General features: G+C 55.8%; 1 protein-coding gene across 4 annotated transcripts in view; it reads left to right on the top strand.

The window, feature by feature from the left end:
* Window positions 1-942: 942 nt before the first annotated feature.
* COL18A1 (collagen, type XVIII, alpha 1) overlaps window positions 943-18,091 on the top strand; it is a 40,021-nt gene continuing 22,872 nt past the window's right edge. Inside the window, exon 1 of one of the 4 annotated variants that reach the window (XM_014949231.1) lies at window positions 943-961. In XM_014949231.1, coding sequence (XP_014804717.1) covers window positions 958-961 — 4 coding nt within the window. In that variant the 5' untranslated portion in view covers window positions 943-957. Of the gene's footprint in view, window positions 962-14,043; window positions 15,904-18,091 lie in introns of those variants that run through there. The other 3 variants (XM_014949234.1, XM_014949230.1, XM_014949232.1) reach the window with 3 other exon arrangements.

The following is an 18,091-nucleotide window of genomic DNA, read 5'->3' as shown; positions in this document are numbered from 1 at the left end:
AGAGCTGCTCTCCAGCAGGTCAGCCCCCCTCAGCAGGTCAGTTGAATTTCATTAGGTTAATTCAACAAGGACAAGCGTAGGGTGCTGCATTTGGGGAGAAACAACCCCAAGCACCAGGACAGGTTGGGGGCACAGTACATCGCCCCCTGCTAGACTGCATCAAGAGTGCCCAAGGAGATGGATCTCCTCATGGCACCCATCCTGCGAGGCTGGAATGTCCCCCTGGGTCCAGCCCACAACACCTGTTGCTGACATTGGTGGCTCCTTCCCCACCTTCTCCTCCTTGGGCTCAGCCGAAAAAGAGTTAACGAAACCATTTGAGAGGGGCCCCCAGAGGCAACTGCTGGAGGTAATAAGCTTCTTTCGGCTCTTTTTTCTTTTCCCCTGCTAATTGCGGAGTTGACATTGTCCCCTCTCATGAAAGGCTCTTTTGTTGGCCGGGTTGCTGGGCAAAGCCGGGGCTTGGCAGCAGGTTACAAGGCTCAGGTCTGTCTCCTGCACATCCCTCTCCGGCGGCAGGTAGTAAAATGGCTCTTTCAGTGACAAAAAAAAACCAAAACAACAAAACACCCACAAAACCCACCTCCTCCCGATTTTGCGCCCCTGATTTTTCGCCCCGGTTCCACCTCGGGAGTGGAGGGAAAGGTCAGCCAGTCTAGACGCTAATCCCTCAAGTGTTGTATTTCTTTGCCCGCGGGTGTCCTAGCAACAGCATTCACTGGGTGGTGTGACGCCGACACCGCCTGGGTCCCGCTCTGTCCCGGGCCAGTGGTCCGGATGCGTGCGGCTCCCCAAGGCCCTGGGATGGGGGACAGAGGTGGGGACAGGCCCCGGGCCTGTCTGCAGCTCTGCCGGCAACTCCAGGCCGTTAACGTCAGTCCGACGGCACGGAAATTTGGGGGACGGGTGCTCAAAACAAGCTCATGGATGTTTTGGCTAAGCAGCATCCATCCAGGGATGGGTAGGTCGTCGCTGAATCGTCTCTGACATCAAGCCTGATTTTGGGGAGTGCGCTGGGAGGGGGATGCTCTGGGGCCGGGTACAGCCCACCTGATCACACCAGCTTCGCCTCAATGACCTCGGGATATTAGGAAAATTTTTTTCAACAAAAGGGTTATCAGCCATTGGAATGGGCTGCCCAGGGAGGTGGTTGAGGCCCCATCCCTGGAGGTGTTCAAGAGACAGGTTGATGTAGTGCTGGGAGGTATGGTTTAGTGATGGTGTTGCTTTTTGTTTGTTGTGCGGGTGTCTATTTTTGTCAAAGTGAGGTTGATGGTTGGACAAGATGATCTTTAAGGTCCCTTCCAACCTAGAAGATTCTGTGATTCTGTGACAGCCTGTGTCACTGTGAATCTGACTCTCACGGTGGAAACGGGTCTCCCAGTAGGTCCCCAGTGCTCCAGTTGTGCGAATGGTCACCGTGCAGGGGTTGCTGTTGAGCTACCAGCATCTCCCTGGCCTCAGGGTGTTGCTGATGAACACAAAGGGGCATGAAGATGATCAGAGGAATGGAGCACCTCTGCTGTGGAGACAGGCTGAGAGAGCTGGGGTTGTTCAGCCTGGAGAAGAGAAGGCTCCGGGGAGACCTTAGAGCAGCCTAAGAAAGGGAGCTCCAGGAGAGCTGGGGAGGGACTCTTTTTCAGGGAGTGCAGTGACAGGACAAGGGGGAACGGTTTTAAATTGGAAGAGGGGAGATTGAGATGAGATACCAGGAAGAAATTCTTTGCTGTGAGGGTGGTGAGACACTGGAACAGGTTGCCCAGAGAAGCTGGGGCTGCCCCATCCCTGGAGGGGTTCAAGGCCAGGCTGGATGGGGCTTGGAGCAACCTGGTGTGGTGGGAGGTGTCCCTGCCCAGCGCAGGGGGGTTGAACTAGATGATCTTTAAGGTCCCTCCCAATTCTACCCATTCTATGATGCTGTGATTCTGTGATGTGCTTTGGACTGATGGTTCCAACTCTAACCATTCTATGATGCTGTGATTCTGTGAAGTGCTTTGGACTGATGACTGTGAGGGTGGTGAGACACTGGAACAGGTTGCCCAGAGAAGCTGTGGCTGCCCCATCCCTGGAGGGGTTCAAGGCCAGGCTGGATGGGGCTTGGAGCAACCTGGTGTGGTGGGAGGTGTCCCTGCCCAGGGCAGGGGGGTTGAACTAGATGATCTTTAAGGTCCCTCCCAATTCTACCCATTCTATGATGCTGTGATTCTGTGATGTGCTTTGGACTGATGGGCTGCAGTTGTGCAAATACCAGCAAAAAACAGTTTGCTGGGGTTAGGGAGTAAAAATGTTTCCCGTTTCTTTTGTTTCGCTGTTTAATCTACTTATTGCAATGTAGCTGTTCGGCGGCTTGATTACCCTGGTTTGCTTCCAAGAGTTGCTGGCGATGCTTCACCACCCGTGCCGGGGTCCAGGGGTGCAGCCCGTGCCAGCATTTGGCACCCGGACACCCGGTGGGTGGTAGCCCAGTGGCTACCGCAGAGATTTGGTGGGTGCCTCCTGGCAGGAGCTGACGGTCCGAGGCCCCACAGCAGGAAGGCAGAGGGCAGCTGCCCCGCTGATAACATTGTCCCATTTTTAATCTTTTAAGCCCTTCCTCTGCTTTCCCAAGGGCCCCTTCTGGGCTTTCCTCCTGCCCTCCCTTCCTTGCGGAGGGGCCGGTGAGCATCCCCCCCCCCACCAGCCGTGCCAGCCTTCATCCCTGCCTCGCTACTCCCCCATCCATGGCCCTGGAAAGGTGGGTGCAAAGCAAAACTCCTCCGGGCAAACGCAGTTTAAAAAGAGCAAAATCTGGGTTTAATCTTTGCCCTGCTGCATCCCTGTCGCTGCTCTGGCCGAGCAAGGAGCTGTGGCTGGCTGGGTACCCCCCACACCCCCGGGGGAGCTCCCCCAGTTTCCAGCATCCTTAAAAAGCGGGGTGCTGGTGCAGCGATGGGGCTCATCCCTGGTGGGGCTGGAGCCTCCCCACTCCAGCTCCTGGCTTTCCGCCCTACAAGCAGCCACACGCTTTAATTAAGGCGAGGGGGCTGGCGGGGCTCCAGGTTTGGGAGAAGGGGGGGGGTTGTTCCCCACAAAGCCTGGCCAAGGCACTGCAGGGACAGGCTGGAGCTTGCCTGGAGTCCTGGAGCATCTCTCCTCCTGCCTACGTGGGGTGTTTTTTTTTTTTTTCTGCAGCTGGGATGGGTTAAGTGGTGATTTCTTTTCTCTTTGAGTGCTTAAAACAACAACAAATAAAAACCAACAGGAGCGAAACAGGCCGGGGGATGCTGCAAGGAAGGAAAGATGTTGCTCTGCTGATTTATGGGGCTTTTTTTTTTTATCTTTACAGGTCACTGATAGCATTTGTGGAATTGGCCTTGCTGCAGGAAAAACTAGTTTCCAGCTTTCCCATTACGAGGAAACTTCTGCGACCGTGTAATTAAAATGCAGAAGGAAAAAAAAAAAAAGACCAATAAATCCCAGAGCAGCTGGTTGTCGTGCTTTTAGCCAGGTTTTTTGGCGGCCGCATGTGTCCCCTGCCTTGCTCTGTCCTTGACTGTGCTGCCTGCAGCCAACGGCAGAAAAAAATTTGAAAGTAATCCAAACTAGTCAAAAGAGAAAGACAGAAAGAAGCGAAAGCCTCATTTAAAAAAAAAAAAAAAAAAGAAAAGAAAAAAAAAATTTAAAAATCTACATTTTGAACATAGGGGTGTTTTAATCCACCTTGAGGCAGCATGCAGTATTTTTTATCACCTGATCTGAAGCAGGCTGGACTCCTAGTGGGCTGGGGAGATTGGGACCATGACTCCCCCATCCCATAAATGAGAAGTGATGGGTCTGACTCAGCCCCCTTGCCGTCCCCATGCAGCGGGCAGCAGAGCCTGCAGGAGCTCATCCCAGGGATTCACAGTCCCCAAGGATGCCAGAGATTTTTAGGAGGGAAGGAAAACTGTGCCTTTGTAGGATTTTTATTTTTTTTTTCCCCAGTTTCTTCTTTGCTGTCAGGCTGAGAAAGAACACGCCACCTGGACTTGGATATTTGGGAGGTGAACATTTTTTCATCGGGGGTGATGGTGGGTACTATTTAGTCAGGATGGGGTAAAAAGGCTCCCTTTCTTTTTTGGGGCACCTTGAACCCCAAGCGTGTGGTCATCTTGGAGCAAAGCATCCCAAAGAGCTTTGTATTTTAGGGATGACTAAATGGAGGTCCCCATGAGGCTTGCCCAGCCTTTCCAGCCCGCCCCCCCTTTGAACCCTGTGGTATGTGAATTTTTGCTGGTGTCAGAGGGTCGGCAGCAGCAAAATCCCTCCCGGTTAAAGGGTGGGAATACCAGTGTGTGCAGCTTGGGATAATTACCAGTTGTCAGCAAAACAATAGTGGCATTGTAGGGCAGGAGCAAAGCGAAAGGGCCCCTGTCTTGAGCAGAGCTTAATGTTACTTTTCTATTTACGTTTCCATAGTCTTTGCTGAGAAATGGCCCTATTCTCTCTAATCCTCCTCTTCAGGCATGCCTGTGGGGTTTTTTTTTTTTTTGTATGGTTTGGGTTGGTTTGGCTTTTTTAACCCTTATCATCCCAGAAAACAAGCTTGCGGGGACCCATCTCTGTGGGGCTGTGCTGCCTGACTGTCCTTGGCCGGGGGTGGCATGCCCATGGGATGGCAGCTTCACTTTGGGATGCCGGGGACATGTGGCATCATCCCTGCACTCAGTAAGGGGTCAAACCTGCTTCTGAATCCCCACCTGGATGCGAGCCGGAACCCAAATTACACCCATCCTCGTTCTTGATATCTGTCATGGTATATATGGTCAGCTCCAGGGGGTTAAATATTTCTTGACATCATATTTTGCCTTTAAAACCAAGTGATTTGTTGAAGAAGGGAATAATTGGTCCCCGTCTCCTGTTTGTGCTGGGGACTAGTAGATCTCTTACCCCGTGGGTTTGGTTGTTGGTTGGAGAGAAGAAGTTGTGTTTTCTGGCCTCGTCCAGGTCTTGGCTGGTTTCCCTGATGCTGAAGGAAGCTAAGGAAGCTTCTCTCCACTTGCTTGGAGCAGCAAAGCAGCCACCACCAACGTTGACCTCTTTGACCTCTTTATGCCCGACTCCAGTGGTGCTTGGACTTTCTCAAAGATCTACATTTTGCTGCTTAAATACTCTCCATGCCAGTGAGACATAGACTGTCGTCCTGGTAGAGAGCGAGGGATTCAGCCTTGGCTGGCATCAACTTCTCATCGCTCAACTTAATTTCATGGCCTTCAACTGATTTATTTTTTATTTAGCACTGGGACACGTGCAGCGAGGTAGGTTCAAGGACCAGACAACACTTTCCCTGTTTAAGTGGCCCCTTATCCAGGCTGCTAACGAAGGCGTTAAATAGCTTTGAGCCCAGCATCCATCCCCCCAAAAAGGGTCAGCTGGGCATCTTGTCCCCTTCTATCCCCCCACCTCGGGGGACCGAAAGCCGTGGTGAGGTCTGGCATGAAACTCAATGGCCAGTGGACAGCCTGGGATGGGGTGCAACGGGACGCGATGCCAAAGCAGGATGGGCAAGCTCGGCTGCCCGGGATGGAGGAAACTTGGGAAAGAGCAGGGAAATGGTGCCAAAGTCAGCAGCACAGGCGGACTATTGTCTGGGGAGTGCAGAGAGGTGGAAGGATCACGGAGCGGGCATGGAGTCTTATTACAAACACAGCGAGGGGCTTCGGGAGGCTCCACGCTAAATAAAGTGCCCCGCGCTGCAGGGGAGCAGCGCTGACAAGATCAGGGCTGGTTGGATGAGCAAGAAGATTGCAGCTGAAGTCTGAAAAAAAAAAAAAAAAGAAACAACCTTCCTGGATCCCTATTTTCCTTTCCGTTCCCTAGCAAAATAGTGTTTCTCGCTGCTTGGCCCGGCAGCAGCCCGGTGAGCTCGGATTTATTTTGCCGCGAGTGGGACTGAGGATGAGGATGAGGAACTGCTGTGTGGGTTTCTCTGGCCGTGAAGCTGCGGAGAGGGGCTGCAGAGCGTGCACAGGCTGTGGCACTTTCCTCTGGCAGCAGCAAGGACCAGCCTGGCACCCGGCATCCCTGGCGTGCGGCGGATGCAGGATGAGGCTGTGCCGCCCTTTTTGTCACTTCAGGTACCAGATCTTCTGTGTTTTGTCTGGTGAATCGGGGCTTATTTCAGCTGGTATTTTCCTCTCTGCTCAAGGCCTGGGAAACAGCTCAGAATGGGCATCTTCCAGCATTTGTTGGGCAACCTTCGAAGCTCATGCAGTTCTCCTTGATCCTTAGCATCCTTGATCTCCTTAACATCCTGGCATGGTGCAGCACACGAGCATGGTTCAAGGGGTGGGCATGTTGTCCCATGGGCCTTTTCTGAGTCCCTCTTAGTGCCCAGCCCTCTCCATGGCTGGAAATACACTCGTGGGAGTTGTGTCCTAACCTTTCAGCCTTCGTTGGCTTCTCTGCTGTGTGATGCTGGAAGACTTCATTTGAGCTCCGGGGAGGCAGACCCAGCCTAGGCAGCTTGTCCTCATCTCCATTTAGCTTTGTGAAAATGAGCAGGTTGCAATGGCATCGAGTCAGCTGATAAACCCTCCCTCCCAGCCCTGATCTCCCCTGCTGTTCCTGTGGCACAGCATCCATCTGTGAGCTGGGGTCTCCCTGGATTTCTAGGCATAAATTGGTGCCTGGGAATAGGGATGGGCTCCCCAGCCACGAACCCGCTCAGTCCCTCGCAGAGATGGGAACTGCCTCCCCTCTCCGATAACCGGGATAGACCCCTGTGCCTTCCCAGAGGGTGGTTGCAGGCCCCTTGACTGTGTGCTGGAGCAGGAATGCCAGGAATGCGATTGAAATTCGGGGGCTTCCCAGGAGCCTGGCTCCCAGGCTGAGCTGGGACCTTGGGAGGGTGTGAGGAGGGGGCTGAGTCTTCCCCCTCCAAGGAGCAATTAGTCTGCATGGTGATTTATTAATGGAGCGGAGGGTGGGTGAGGGGGTCGCATTCCTTCCCTTGCTTTATCTCCAGGCTGTTGGTCGGGAGGTATCCGAGTGATGGGAAGCAGAGCTGGTGGCCTCTGCGGAGGCAGGACAGGGGGAGATGGTGGTGTGGCTAGAGGCTACAGGTCACCTGGCATTTTAAAGACCTCCTTGCACTTTTAAAGACCTCCTTGCACTTTTAAAGACCTCCCTTGGGTTTGGCTGTGCCCAGAGGTTGATGGCCCCTCTCCACCATCCATCCCCTGCAGCGGCCAGGCCACCTCATGGGTTGGCCAACGTCATCCCAGCCCCTATTCCCTTCCCTGGCTGCCAGATAAACCAGGTGCTGCCTTGACCTCCTGCCCATGTGGATGGGGAAAAAGGGGACACCAGCATCTCCTGACTGTCCCTTCTCCAGCTTGAGGATCCTCAGAGGTAACGAATTACTAGGGAAACTCAGGATGCCTTTGGTGAAACTGGCTCCTTGGCATGTCATTCCCCGAGGGCTTGATCCCTGTGGATATTTTTAGCCACAAGTTGAAGAAAGGCTGTTTGCTTTGTGCTTTGCTCACCCTACCCACTGCTGTTGCCCACATAATTTCCCATCAGGGATGACAAATTAAAAATACTCCTCAGATGAGTGGGATGGATGCCCCAGAGTAGCTGGTGCCTCCGTCTCCGCTCAGTTCAGGAGCAGGATGCAGGTAAGGGTGGGGGTCTGGGCCCAGTGGCCCTTCTTCCCCGGGGTTATTCGATGGCTCCCCAAGGCAGTGGTGACATTTTCATAGTTTATCTTATCGAGGAATTTGCTGAGAGCTTGTTTCTGACTCTCCATGAGTAAATGTTTAGGAACGCTGCAGTCCCAGGGGCTCGGTGGTGTTGCACATCCAGAGGGGAGGGAATGCTGGCCCGGAGGCAGGTCCTGGCAAACTGGCACCTGCATCACCAGTGTAGTGCTTGGGGCCGTGATGGGTGCCATCACCCGTGCCAGCTCAGCCCCCCTCCATCCTCATCCTCATCCCCAGCCCCTGCCTTCCCATCTCCCTGGCCAGGTGCCCGTCTGGAGGAGAGGTCTCTGGGGCTGCCTCCGCATGGGACGTCAGTGCCTTGGGATGTGGCAATATCCTCCGGGCGTGTGTCTCCGTGAGGACCTTTTAGCTGTTGTTTGGGCTTTTTAGATGAAGACCGGATTAAAATCCCAGACATCATTGGGTTTATAGACACCATCTGCCGCTGACAGTGGCTGAATTTTTGTGCTCGGTGTCTGAGCGCTCCCTCCTCCAGCATTTGGGCTGTGCCAGTGTCCAAGTTTCCTTCCCTCAAGGGCCAAGTGCTTGTTTTGCTGCGGGTTTTGTGCCTTTTTGGGGGTGTCCAGTTTTGGGCCCCCTACCATAAAAAAGACATTGAGGTGCTGGAGTGGGTCCAGAGAAGGGCGACAAAGCTGGTGAGGGGTCTGGAGCACAAGTCTTATGAGGAGAGGCTGAGGGAGCTGGGGGTGTTCAGCCTGGAGAAGAGGAGGCTGAGGGGAGACCTTATTGCTCTCTCCAACTCCCTGAAAGGAGGGTGTAGAGAGATGGGGGTCGGTCTCTTTTCTCAAGTCACAGGCGACAGGATGAGAGGAAATGGCCTCAAGTTACACCAGGGGAGGGTCAGGCTGGATATTAGGAAAAATTTTTTCCCTGAAAGGGTTCTCAGGCATTGGAATGGGCTGCCCAGGGAGGTGGTTGAGGCCCCATCCCTGGAGGTGTACAAAAGGCGGGTTGATGTAGTGCTGGGAGGTCTGGTTTAGTGATGATGCTCCTTGTTTGTTGTGTGGGTGTCTATTTTTGTCAAAGTGAGGTTGACGGCTGGACAAGATGATCTTTAAGGTCCCTTCCACCCTAGAAGATTCTGTGATTCTGTGATTCTGGATGCTTTCTCAAGCCCCTGTGGCAATGGTTGCCACCGCTGGTAGTAAGCTCTTGGCAAGATGCTCAAGTGCTGGTGGGCTCTGGAAAGGTTGTGGAGCTGTGGTGTGTTTGCACCCGGGCATCCTGCTGGTCCCAGGAGGCCATTCCATGGGGTGCCCCCACAACACGATGCTGTGCGTGGGTCAACATGGCTGCTCCAAAAGGACCGGGGACATTTGTAGGGGTGGCCAAAAGCAAGAGGTGATTTGCAGCCGTCCTGCTCGTGGGACTGTGAGAAGTTGGAGCTGGACTCGGCAAACAGAAGATGGATGAAAATGGCCCGGTGATGGGCAAATTTGTTAATTAAACAAATTAAATTCGTTAATTTAACTGCTGATCGCTGGGGGAGGCTCTCTGGGAGCTGTGCCTGGGGGATGATGTGGGCTCTGTCCATCCCCTGCTGGGTGGCTGAGCGGAGCTGCCTTGGGGGGTGGCTCAGTCCCTCGGCAGCAAGATCCGATGTTGGGGTTAAAGCCCTTTCTGCAGTTGTTCTTAATTTTTTGGGCTCAAGGTTTCTCGCCTCAAATGTTCAGCCTGGAGAAGAGAAGGCTCTGGGGAGACCTTATGGTGGCCTTTCAATACCTGAAGGGTGCCTATAGAAGAGCTGGAGAAGGACACCTTGCCAGGAAGTGTAGTGATAGGACAAGGGGAAATGGTTTTAAATTGGAAGAAAAAAGATTCAGATTAGATCTCAGGAAGAAATTTTTTACTATGAGGGTGGTGAGACACTGGAACAGGTTGCCCAGGGAAGCTGTGGCTGCCCCATCCCTGGAGGGGTTCAAGGCCAGGCTGGATGGGGCTTGGAGCAACCTGGTCTGGTGGGAGGTGTCCCTGCCCAGGGCAGGGGGTTGGAACTGGATGATCTTTGAGGACCCTTCCAACTCTAACCATTCTGTGATTCTGTGATTCTATGTCTCGCTGGCTTGTGGAGACCTTCCCTTGGGATGTGAGGCAGAGAAGGGGTGCTGTCCCAGAGGCTTCTGCATCACCCGCACCCTTTGCCCCTCCAGGTTTCATCCTATTGCCACAAAAGTGGAAGGAAGCCACAGGTGATGGGAGATGGCATCTCCCCGTCCGGCTGCGTCCTGCATGAACCGCTGCCCGGACCTCGGTGGGCTCTGACCTTGTGGTGGGGGAGACGGGGATAGGAGGGGTCCCTGGTGGAACTGGGTTGTCATCCCTGAGGTGGACAGAAAAACGTGTCTCCCGAGGATGGCTCCACGCTCTGCTCAGCCTGAGGCTCCCTCTGCTGTCCGTCTGTCTGTCCTTTTCTTTCTTTTTTGTCCTCTTTTTTCTTTTCCTCGGTCCCTTTCTTGTGCTCTCTCTTTTCTCTCTTTCTTCCCAATTTGCTCCCACTTTCCCCTCTTCCCTTACTTCCCTTTCTCTCTTCCTTCTCTCTCTTCATTCTCTCCTTTTCTCTTCCCTCTTTCTTCCCTCTACTCTCTTGTCCTTTCCTCTCTCCCTTTCTTGCATTCTCTCTCTTTCTTTTTTCTCTTCTTTTTTCTCTTCTTTTTTCTCCTCTTCTCTTTTACCTCATCTCTCTTCTTTTCTTGTGGGACAGGACTGAGCTCCCATTGGACAGGGTAGCCTTATCCCCCTTTTCCTGTGGGACCAGCAGATGCCGGGCAGCAGTGGGAAGACCCAGCCAGCCTGTTCAGGGGGGAATTGGGACCAGATTGAAGGTGCAATTTTGCTTTGAAAGAAGTGCAAAATCGTGATGAGCTGCCAGCAGCATTCCCTGGAGCACGCAGAGTGCTTTCTGGAGCCTTTAGTCTGTGGGATGCTAAAACAAGGGTCTACCCCTGCTCTGCCAGCAAGCCAGCTGCCGTGGCTTCTCTTTGGGGAAATACTTCTCCAAAATATTTCGCTGTCTGGTACGTTCCCTGCCCTTGCCTTGCTGCTTGGTTGGTGGCAGAGCTGAGCACTCTGGGTTGGGATGCTCTAGTGCCACCCTGTGCCGTTGAGTCACCCTCCAAACACTTGTTTTGGAAATGCTGGGTTCCCTTATTTTGGGATGCCCCAGCCCTGGCTCCTTCCCCGGGAGCTGCTGGCAGGGAGGTGTGCAGTGAAATGAAGATCATTGACTTAATGAGGGCTGGCGGCAGCAACCCTGCCTGTGGGGAGGTCCTGCGGGATGGCTGCTCTGCTCTGCTCTGCTCTCATGAGCTGCCTAATCCCAGCAGAAGGGAGAAATGGGATTTTTTTCTGGCTGGGCACTGTGTCTGCACACGCTTGGGGCACCCTAGCAGGGTGCCACTCCTGCCTGAGACAAGGAGGCTCATCGGGGCTTGTGATGCTCCCCACCCTGGCTCCGGGAGCTGTCTTGGGGATGCTGCGTGGCTCCGGGGGGGCTTGGATCATCCTCCCGTCGCAGGTTGGCACCCACCCCACTTATCTGCCCCCCAATTCAGGGGAGAGGCTGTGGGAATGATGAGATTTTCTGTCTGTCCTCCCCACTGGTGGGAGAGGAGCTGCAATCACTGGTGTTTCTCTTGGGCAGGCTGAGGACATGGGGAGGGTGGCTGGACAGGGCACCTCTGCCCCACGGGAGCAGAGTGGGGTGCCCTCCCAGCATGCTATGGGTTAGCAGGCTGGCTGCTGTCCTCAAGTTGATGGGAGCACATGAGCTTCTTGGGGGGGCCTGTATGGAAAATCTGACACACTGACCAAAACACATCCTGCGTTTGATTAGTCACGGCCTGTTCCACACCACGCGCCCCTGACAGCATCAGGCGTGGGGCAAAGCCTGTTAGCAAGAGTGTCCAGTTTTGGGCACCTCAATCCAAGAGAGATCTGGAGGTGCTGGAGCGAGTGCAGAGGAGGGCAACGAAACTAGTGAAGGGCCTGGAAGACAAATCATATGAAGAGCGGCTGAAGGAGCTGGGGCTGTTCAGTATGAGGAAGAGGAGGCTGAGGGGAGACCTCATCACTCTCTACAACTACTTGAAAGGACACTGTAGAGAGTTCGGGGCTGGTCTCTTCTCACAGGTAATTAACAATAGAACGAGAGGGAACGGCTTCAAGCTCCAACAGGGGAGGTTTAGACTGAACATTAGGAAGGAATTTTTCACCGAAAGAGTGGTCGGGCATTGGAACAGGCTGCCCAGGGAGGGGGGGGAGTCCCCATCCCTGGATGTGTTTAAGGGCCGTTTAGATGCAGTGCTGAGGGACATGGTGTAGGGGAGGACTTTGTAGAGTAGGGGAGATGGTTGGACTCGATGATCCCAAGGGTCTCTTCCAACCTCAAGGATTCTATGATTCTATGATTCTAAGAGCATCCTTGCCACGCCAGCTGCCACTTTATGGGGTAAACTCACCCATTCCGCTTAAAAAGTCGCATGGGAAATGTTGTGTGAGGTAAAATAGACATCAGAGCGGTTGTTTCAGTGTTTTTCCTGAATGTTTTAAAACTGGAGCAGTAGGAGAGTTGCATCCCTTCAGGCCCCACGTTACAGGAACACGTTACCACAGACTGTGGCTTCCCCAGCCATGTAGCATCCTGGCTAGGGGGAGCTGAAATTGCCATCTACCCATCAATGTCCCTTCTCGGGGACACTTTTTGAGCCACAAAGGTGACTTGCCCCATGTCACGGCGAGAGCGGTGTGATGGTGTGGTCCACAGGTGTGCTGCATCCCAACGGGGCCTGGGGGCTTGGTGGTCCCTAGGAATGAGGGGTTGTCGTCTCCGGAGCCGGGCACCTTTGAGGTCTGGAAATCATAGAATCATAGAGTCATAGAGTTGTCCAGGCCGGAAGGGACCTCCAAAGGCCATCTAGTCCAACCCCCCCGCAGTCAGCAGGGACACCCCCAACTAGACCAGGTTGCCCAGGGCCTCGTCGAGCCTCACCTTGAATATCTCCAGGGATGGGGCCTCAACGACCTCCCTGGGCAACCTGTTCCAGTGCTCCACCACCCTCACAGTGAAGAACCCTCTCCTCATCTCCAGTCTAAATCTGTTCCCCTCCAGCTTGAAGCCATTGCCCCTCGTTCTGTCACTGCAGGCCTTTCTAAACAGGTTCTCCCCAGCCTTTGTAGGCCCCCCTCAGGTACTGGAAGGCCACTATTAGGTCTCCCCGGAGCCTCCTCTTCTCCAGGCTGAACAACCCCAGCTCCCTCAGCCTGTCCTCGTAGCAGAGGTGCTCCATCCCCCTGATCATCCTTGTGGCCCTCCTCTGGACCCTCTCCATCAGGTCCATGTCCTTCTTATATTGAGGGCTCCAGACCTGCACACAATACTCCAGGTGAGGTCTCACCAGAGCAGAGTAAAGTGGCAGAATCCCCTCTCTGGACCTGCTGGCAACGCATCTTTTGATGCAGCCCAGGATGGGATTGGCCTTCTGGGCTGCAGCTGCACCCTGCCTGCTCATGTCCAGCATGAGGCTGGATAAATGGATTTTGGGTGATGTTTTTAGGCTGGGGAGCAGAGTGACTGAATTTTGTGGGGCAAGAGAAAGCACTGGTGCTGCCCAAGGGAGATTTTCATCCCAGGCTTCAGTAAAACGCAAGCACTTGGGGTAGGGTTGCTCAGATCTCCTGACTTCCAGATGTGCTGGTGTGTGATGCTCGTGGTGGTGGTGAGAGGATCACAAACGCTCCCCTTGCTGCCTTGTGACAGCACCTGGGGGGTCCTGGCCATGTAACCAAGCTGGGAAAGCTGCTCAAGAACACTTGACTTCTGGGACTTGTTGTGTTTCCAGCTGGTGGAAATCTTGGAAATGTTTTCTGGGATTTTTTTTTCCTTCCTCGTTCGCTTTTACTCTGAGGTTCTGTGATTCTGTGCTCCTGAGACCTGTAGTGGAGGACACCTCTGTGTCCCACCAAAGTTGAGCCATCTGTGGGGGTCGTATCCATTCCCAAGCCCCTTTATCCAGAGTCAGGGCAGTTTAACCGGAGCCAAGGAGAGAGGATTTAGGGTTTTCCGGGCGGTAAGGAGTTAAAAAGCTGGCAGCAGCAGCGGCAGCAGCTGGGAGAGGGTTTGTCAGAGGGCTGGCTCGGCTCCCTGCGGTTTTGGGGGGCTCAGGTGGGTTCCCAGCGGGGCAGCAGGGTGCCCGGGGGGGCTGGCGCTGGGGAGAGGAGGGTTTGGCAGGGCCGGCAGCGCGGCCGCTCCTCCCACCCCCCGGCCCTCCGGAGGGTCCTGCGCCGGAGCTGGGGAGGAGATCCTGATGTGAGAGCTCCGGCAGCCCGGCCGTGCCAAACTCCTGCCTCTTCTTCCCTCCTTCTGGCCTCTCCGTTTCACGGGGCTTGTTTTTGCCCTTCCTCATGGCCCCCCTTCCTCTTCGCTCGGAGCTCCTGCTCCTCCTGGCTTGCTGCTTCTCCTCCTCCCAACCGCAGCTCCTGGACTGGATTTGGGGCAGCACGAAGCCCACGGGAAGCCCAGCGACATCCAGCATGGGAACCACAGGGCTGGAGCCACTCACCTCGGCGGCAGCTGCCACCCAAAGCACGTCCCCAGGATCGTGGGGTGTCCGGGTGGTGGAGGATGTCACCACCCTGCAGCTCCAGGAGCCGGATCCCAACACAGCAGCACCTGCAGGTGAGGGGACCACGGCCAAAACCAGCAAGCAGCGGGATGGGAATGCCACGGGGCTGGTGAAGAGCACGGCGTGGCCAAGCATCGCTCCTCCCCGCGGTGTGTCACCTGCCCCTGGCCAGGATGCGGCCAGCAGCTCCACCGAGGACCTGCAGGTCCTGGGGACAGGGACCACCAAGGACCCGCAGCTCCTGGGGATGGGGGACACCGAGGATCTGCAGATCCTGGGGACAGGGACTACCAAGGACCCGCACCTCCTGGGGACAGGGACCACCAAGGACCTGCAGTTCCTGGGGATGGAGGACACTGAGGATCTGCATCTCCTGGGGACAGGGACCACCGAGGACCCACAGTTCCTGGGCACAGGGACCACCAAGGACCCGCAGTTCCTGGGGACAGGGATCACCAAGGACCCACAGATCCTGGGAACAGGGACTACCAAGGACCCGCAGTTCCTGGGGACAGGGACCACCGAGGACCTGCAGCTCCTGGGGACAGGGACCACCAAGGACCCACAGATCCTGGGAACAGGGACTACCAAGGACCCGCAGTTCCTGGGGACAGGGACCACCAAGGACCCGCAGCTCCTGGGGATGGAGGACACTGAGGATTTGCAGCTCCTGGGGACAGGGACCACCAAGGACCCACAGTTCCTGGGGACAGGGACCACCGAGGACCCGCAGTTCCTGGGGACAGGAACCACCGAGGACCCGCAGTTCCTGGGGATGGGGGACACGGAGGATCTGCAGCTCCAGGGGACAGGGACCCCCCCAGCAACGAGGACACAGGTGTCCTTGCAGAGACCGTCAGGTCCTTGGCCAGGTAGTGCCCCTTTTCCTTTCCCAGCAGGTGACAGGACCCATGAGCAGGCAGTGCCACCCCAGGACCCCACGGTGCCACCTCCCCGACACAGCCACGGAGCATCACCTGCCTCCCTGAGCCCGCGGCGCAGCACCGGCCGCTGGGGGCTGGGGCTGAGCCCCCTGAGAGCAGCCAGCCCTGCGGATCCTCCTCCTGCCAACACCTCCCGTCCTCTTAAGTTCGATTTACTAACTGCTGCTTCACGACTCTACAGCGGTGGTGGCACGGGGCTGGTGGCCTTCTCGCCCGGACTGATGCCGCCGGCCGGCCGGTGCCTGCCCGTCCCGACTCCCCTGTCCTTCTGCAGCGTGCTGGGCACCCAGCACGTCAGGGTCCCCAATTACCTCCGCCACGGCAGCGAGGGGGAAATTCGGGCGGCTTTGCGTGAGTGGGAGGGGCTGCTGGAATCGCGGTGCCATCGCTACCTGGAGTGGTTTCTCTGCTTGCTCCTGCTGCCCGGGTGTAGCCCTTCGGTCCCGGTAACCCCCCCGCCGTGCCAGGGCTTCTGCGAGGCCGTCAGAGACCTGTGTTGGATGCACTTGGCCGGCGGGCGCCTGCCTCTGCCTTGTGATGCTCTCCCTCGGGAGGACGGAGGGTATTCTTGTGTCTTTATTAATGCTTCTGCAGGTAACGTGCCTGGCCGAATGTCCCCGTGTTTCTGTGTGTCTCCCCTCCCCACGCTCCCCCCAGCTTTTTAGGCACCAAGAGACACTTCTGCCTTGTCCCCAGGGGAGGCTGCTGAGTCCAAAATCACTTTCCAGCCAGCCTCAGCTTCTTCAAACAGGGACTACTGGCAGGTTTTGACTCCTCCTTCAAGGCCCTTCACCATCATCCCCTTCTCAGAATATTTGGTACTGGGTCCAGTTCTGGGCTCCCCAGTTCCAGAAGGACAGGGTACTGGTGGAGAGGGTCCGGCAGAGGGCTACAAAGATGATTTTAACGGTTTTAAATTGGAAGAAAAAAGATTCAGATTAGATACCAGAAAGAAATTTTTTACTCTGAGGGTGGTGAGACACTGGCCCAGGTTGCCCAGAGAAGCTGTGGCTGCCCCATCCCTGGAGGGGTTCAAGGCCAGGCTGGATGGGGCTTGGAGCAACCTGGTCTGGTGGGAGGTGTCCCTGCCCAGGGCAGTGGGGTTGGAACCAGATGATGTTTGAGGTCCCTTCCAACCCAAACCATTCTATGATTCTATGATGAGGGGCCTGGAGCATCTCTCTTAGGAGGAGAAGCTGAGGGACTTTGAGGTGTTTAGTCTGGAGGAGAGAAGGCTGAGGGGGGATCTGATCAATGCTGATAAATACTTCAAGGGAGGGTGTCAAGAGGACGGGGCCGGTCTTTTTTCAGTGGTGCCCAGGGGCAGGACAAGAAGAAACGGGCACAAACTTGAATAGAAGTTCCACCTCAACATGAGGAGGAACTTCTTTGGTGTGAGGGTGGCAGAGCCTGGAAGAGGCTGCCCAGGGAGGTGGTGGAGTCTCCTTCTCTGGAGATCTTCAAGCCCACCTGGACACGTTCCTGTGGGACCTGCTCTGGGTGGCCCTGCTCTGGCAGGGGGTTGGACTAGATGATCTCCAGAGGTCCCTTCCAACCCCATGGCATTCTGTGATTCTGTAACAAACAACGTCCTGGTGGCCAGAACTAGAGATAGTCGCCAAGTGCATCGTGCTGGCATTCAGGACTGGTTTGCAGGTGCTACAGTGCACAGGAAGGAGCTTTGGGGTGTCCATCTCAGGAACGGGGCACTTGCAGAGCTGGCAGCTCCCCACAGGGACAGGAGAAGGACCAGGACCTCACAGCCACCCAACCACAGCAGCATGTGGGGCCGTGGCAGTGAGGAGGCTTCAAGGTGACCCACAACCGTGCCTGCACGCTCCCCTCTCCCAGAGAGGCCCTTTGCCTTAGGGTTAATGATTTACCTAAGGGCTAATGTTTGATTCCTCCCTGCTTGGCAGGCGGGAGAGGTTATGTCGCCTCTGGCTTCATCCCTGGTGGCTGTGACCCTTCTGTGTGTCACCCTGATAGGCGCCTCTTTGGCAGGGGGGATGAAAGGCAGAGAGCTGGGGGGGGAAGGGGAATGGCGCTTGGAGAAATGCAGATGGGGGTGTAAGAGCAAGAACACAGTCTGGGATGAAAGCAGGAGTGGGTGCTTGTGGCTCCCCCCCGCCAGGGTCTCTGAATGAGGCTGTGTGTTCCCACACTGGCCCCCTGCGCCCTCGGGTGATGGCCTGGGGCTGCCAACCAGGAGCAGCAGGACACTGGTTCAGTGTGGGGCCAGCAGACAGGGGTCCCCTCGGTGTCAAAGCGGCTCTGTCTGCCATCGGACCCCGGGGGGGTGTGATGGGGTGGTAGGGATGCTCGGGGGGGAGCCGCATGCTCCCAGACGGGCAGTGTCGGGAGTGGGGGAGACACATGGGGACCGTGGTGCACCCCGTGGAGAGACTTGAGGTGCTCCTGCGTGCTGGGGGTCCCCCACATCCCAGCTGGGATGGGATGCACAGGGCCGCGAGGACAGCCCTGGGTGGGGAGAGCATGGAAGGTGATTGTGGAGCGGGAAGGTGGCTCGGAGCATCTCCAGGGCCTTTCCAGTGGTGACAGGAGCAAATGGCTGGGTGGCTGTGGGCAGAGGTGTCCCCGCAGCCATCCCGTAGCCAGCACGCTCACCCCAAAACCACTGCGGCCTCAGCCATCTCTGGCTCTCCTTTCTCCATAGTGGGTTTGCCACGGGGAGGAGGTGGTGCCATATTTGGGTCCTGGGTGCCCTTTGGAAAAAAGCATGGCCTGAAAGGTGTGGGGCTGGAAAGGGGCACTGGGCTGG

Source organism: Calidris pugnax, unplaced genomic scaffold, assembly GCF_001431845.1.
Source record: "Calidris pugnax isolate Ruff unplaced genomic scaffold, ASM143184v1 scaffold75, whole genome shotgun sequence".
Taxonomy (NCBI): domain Eukaryota; kingdom Metazoa; phylum Chordata; class Aves; order Charadriiformes; family Scolopacidae; genus Calidris; species Calidris pugnax.
The sequence above is the reverse complement of the archived record's forward strand: the minus strand, read 5'-3'. Positions and strand labels throughout refer to the sequence as shown.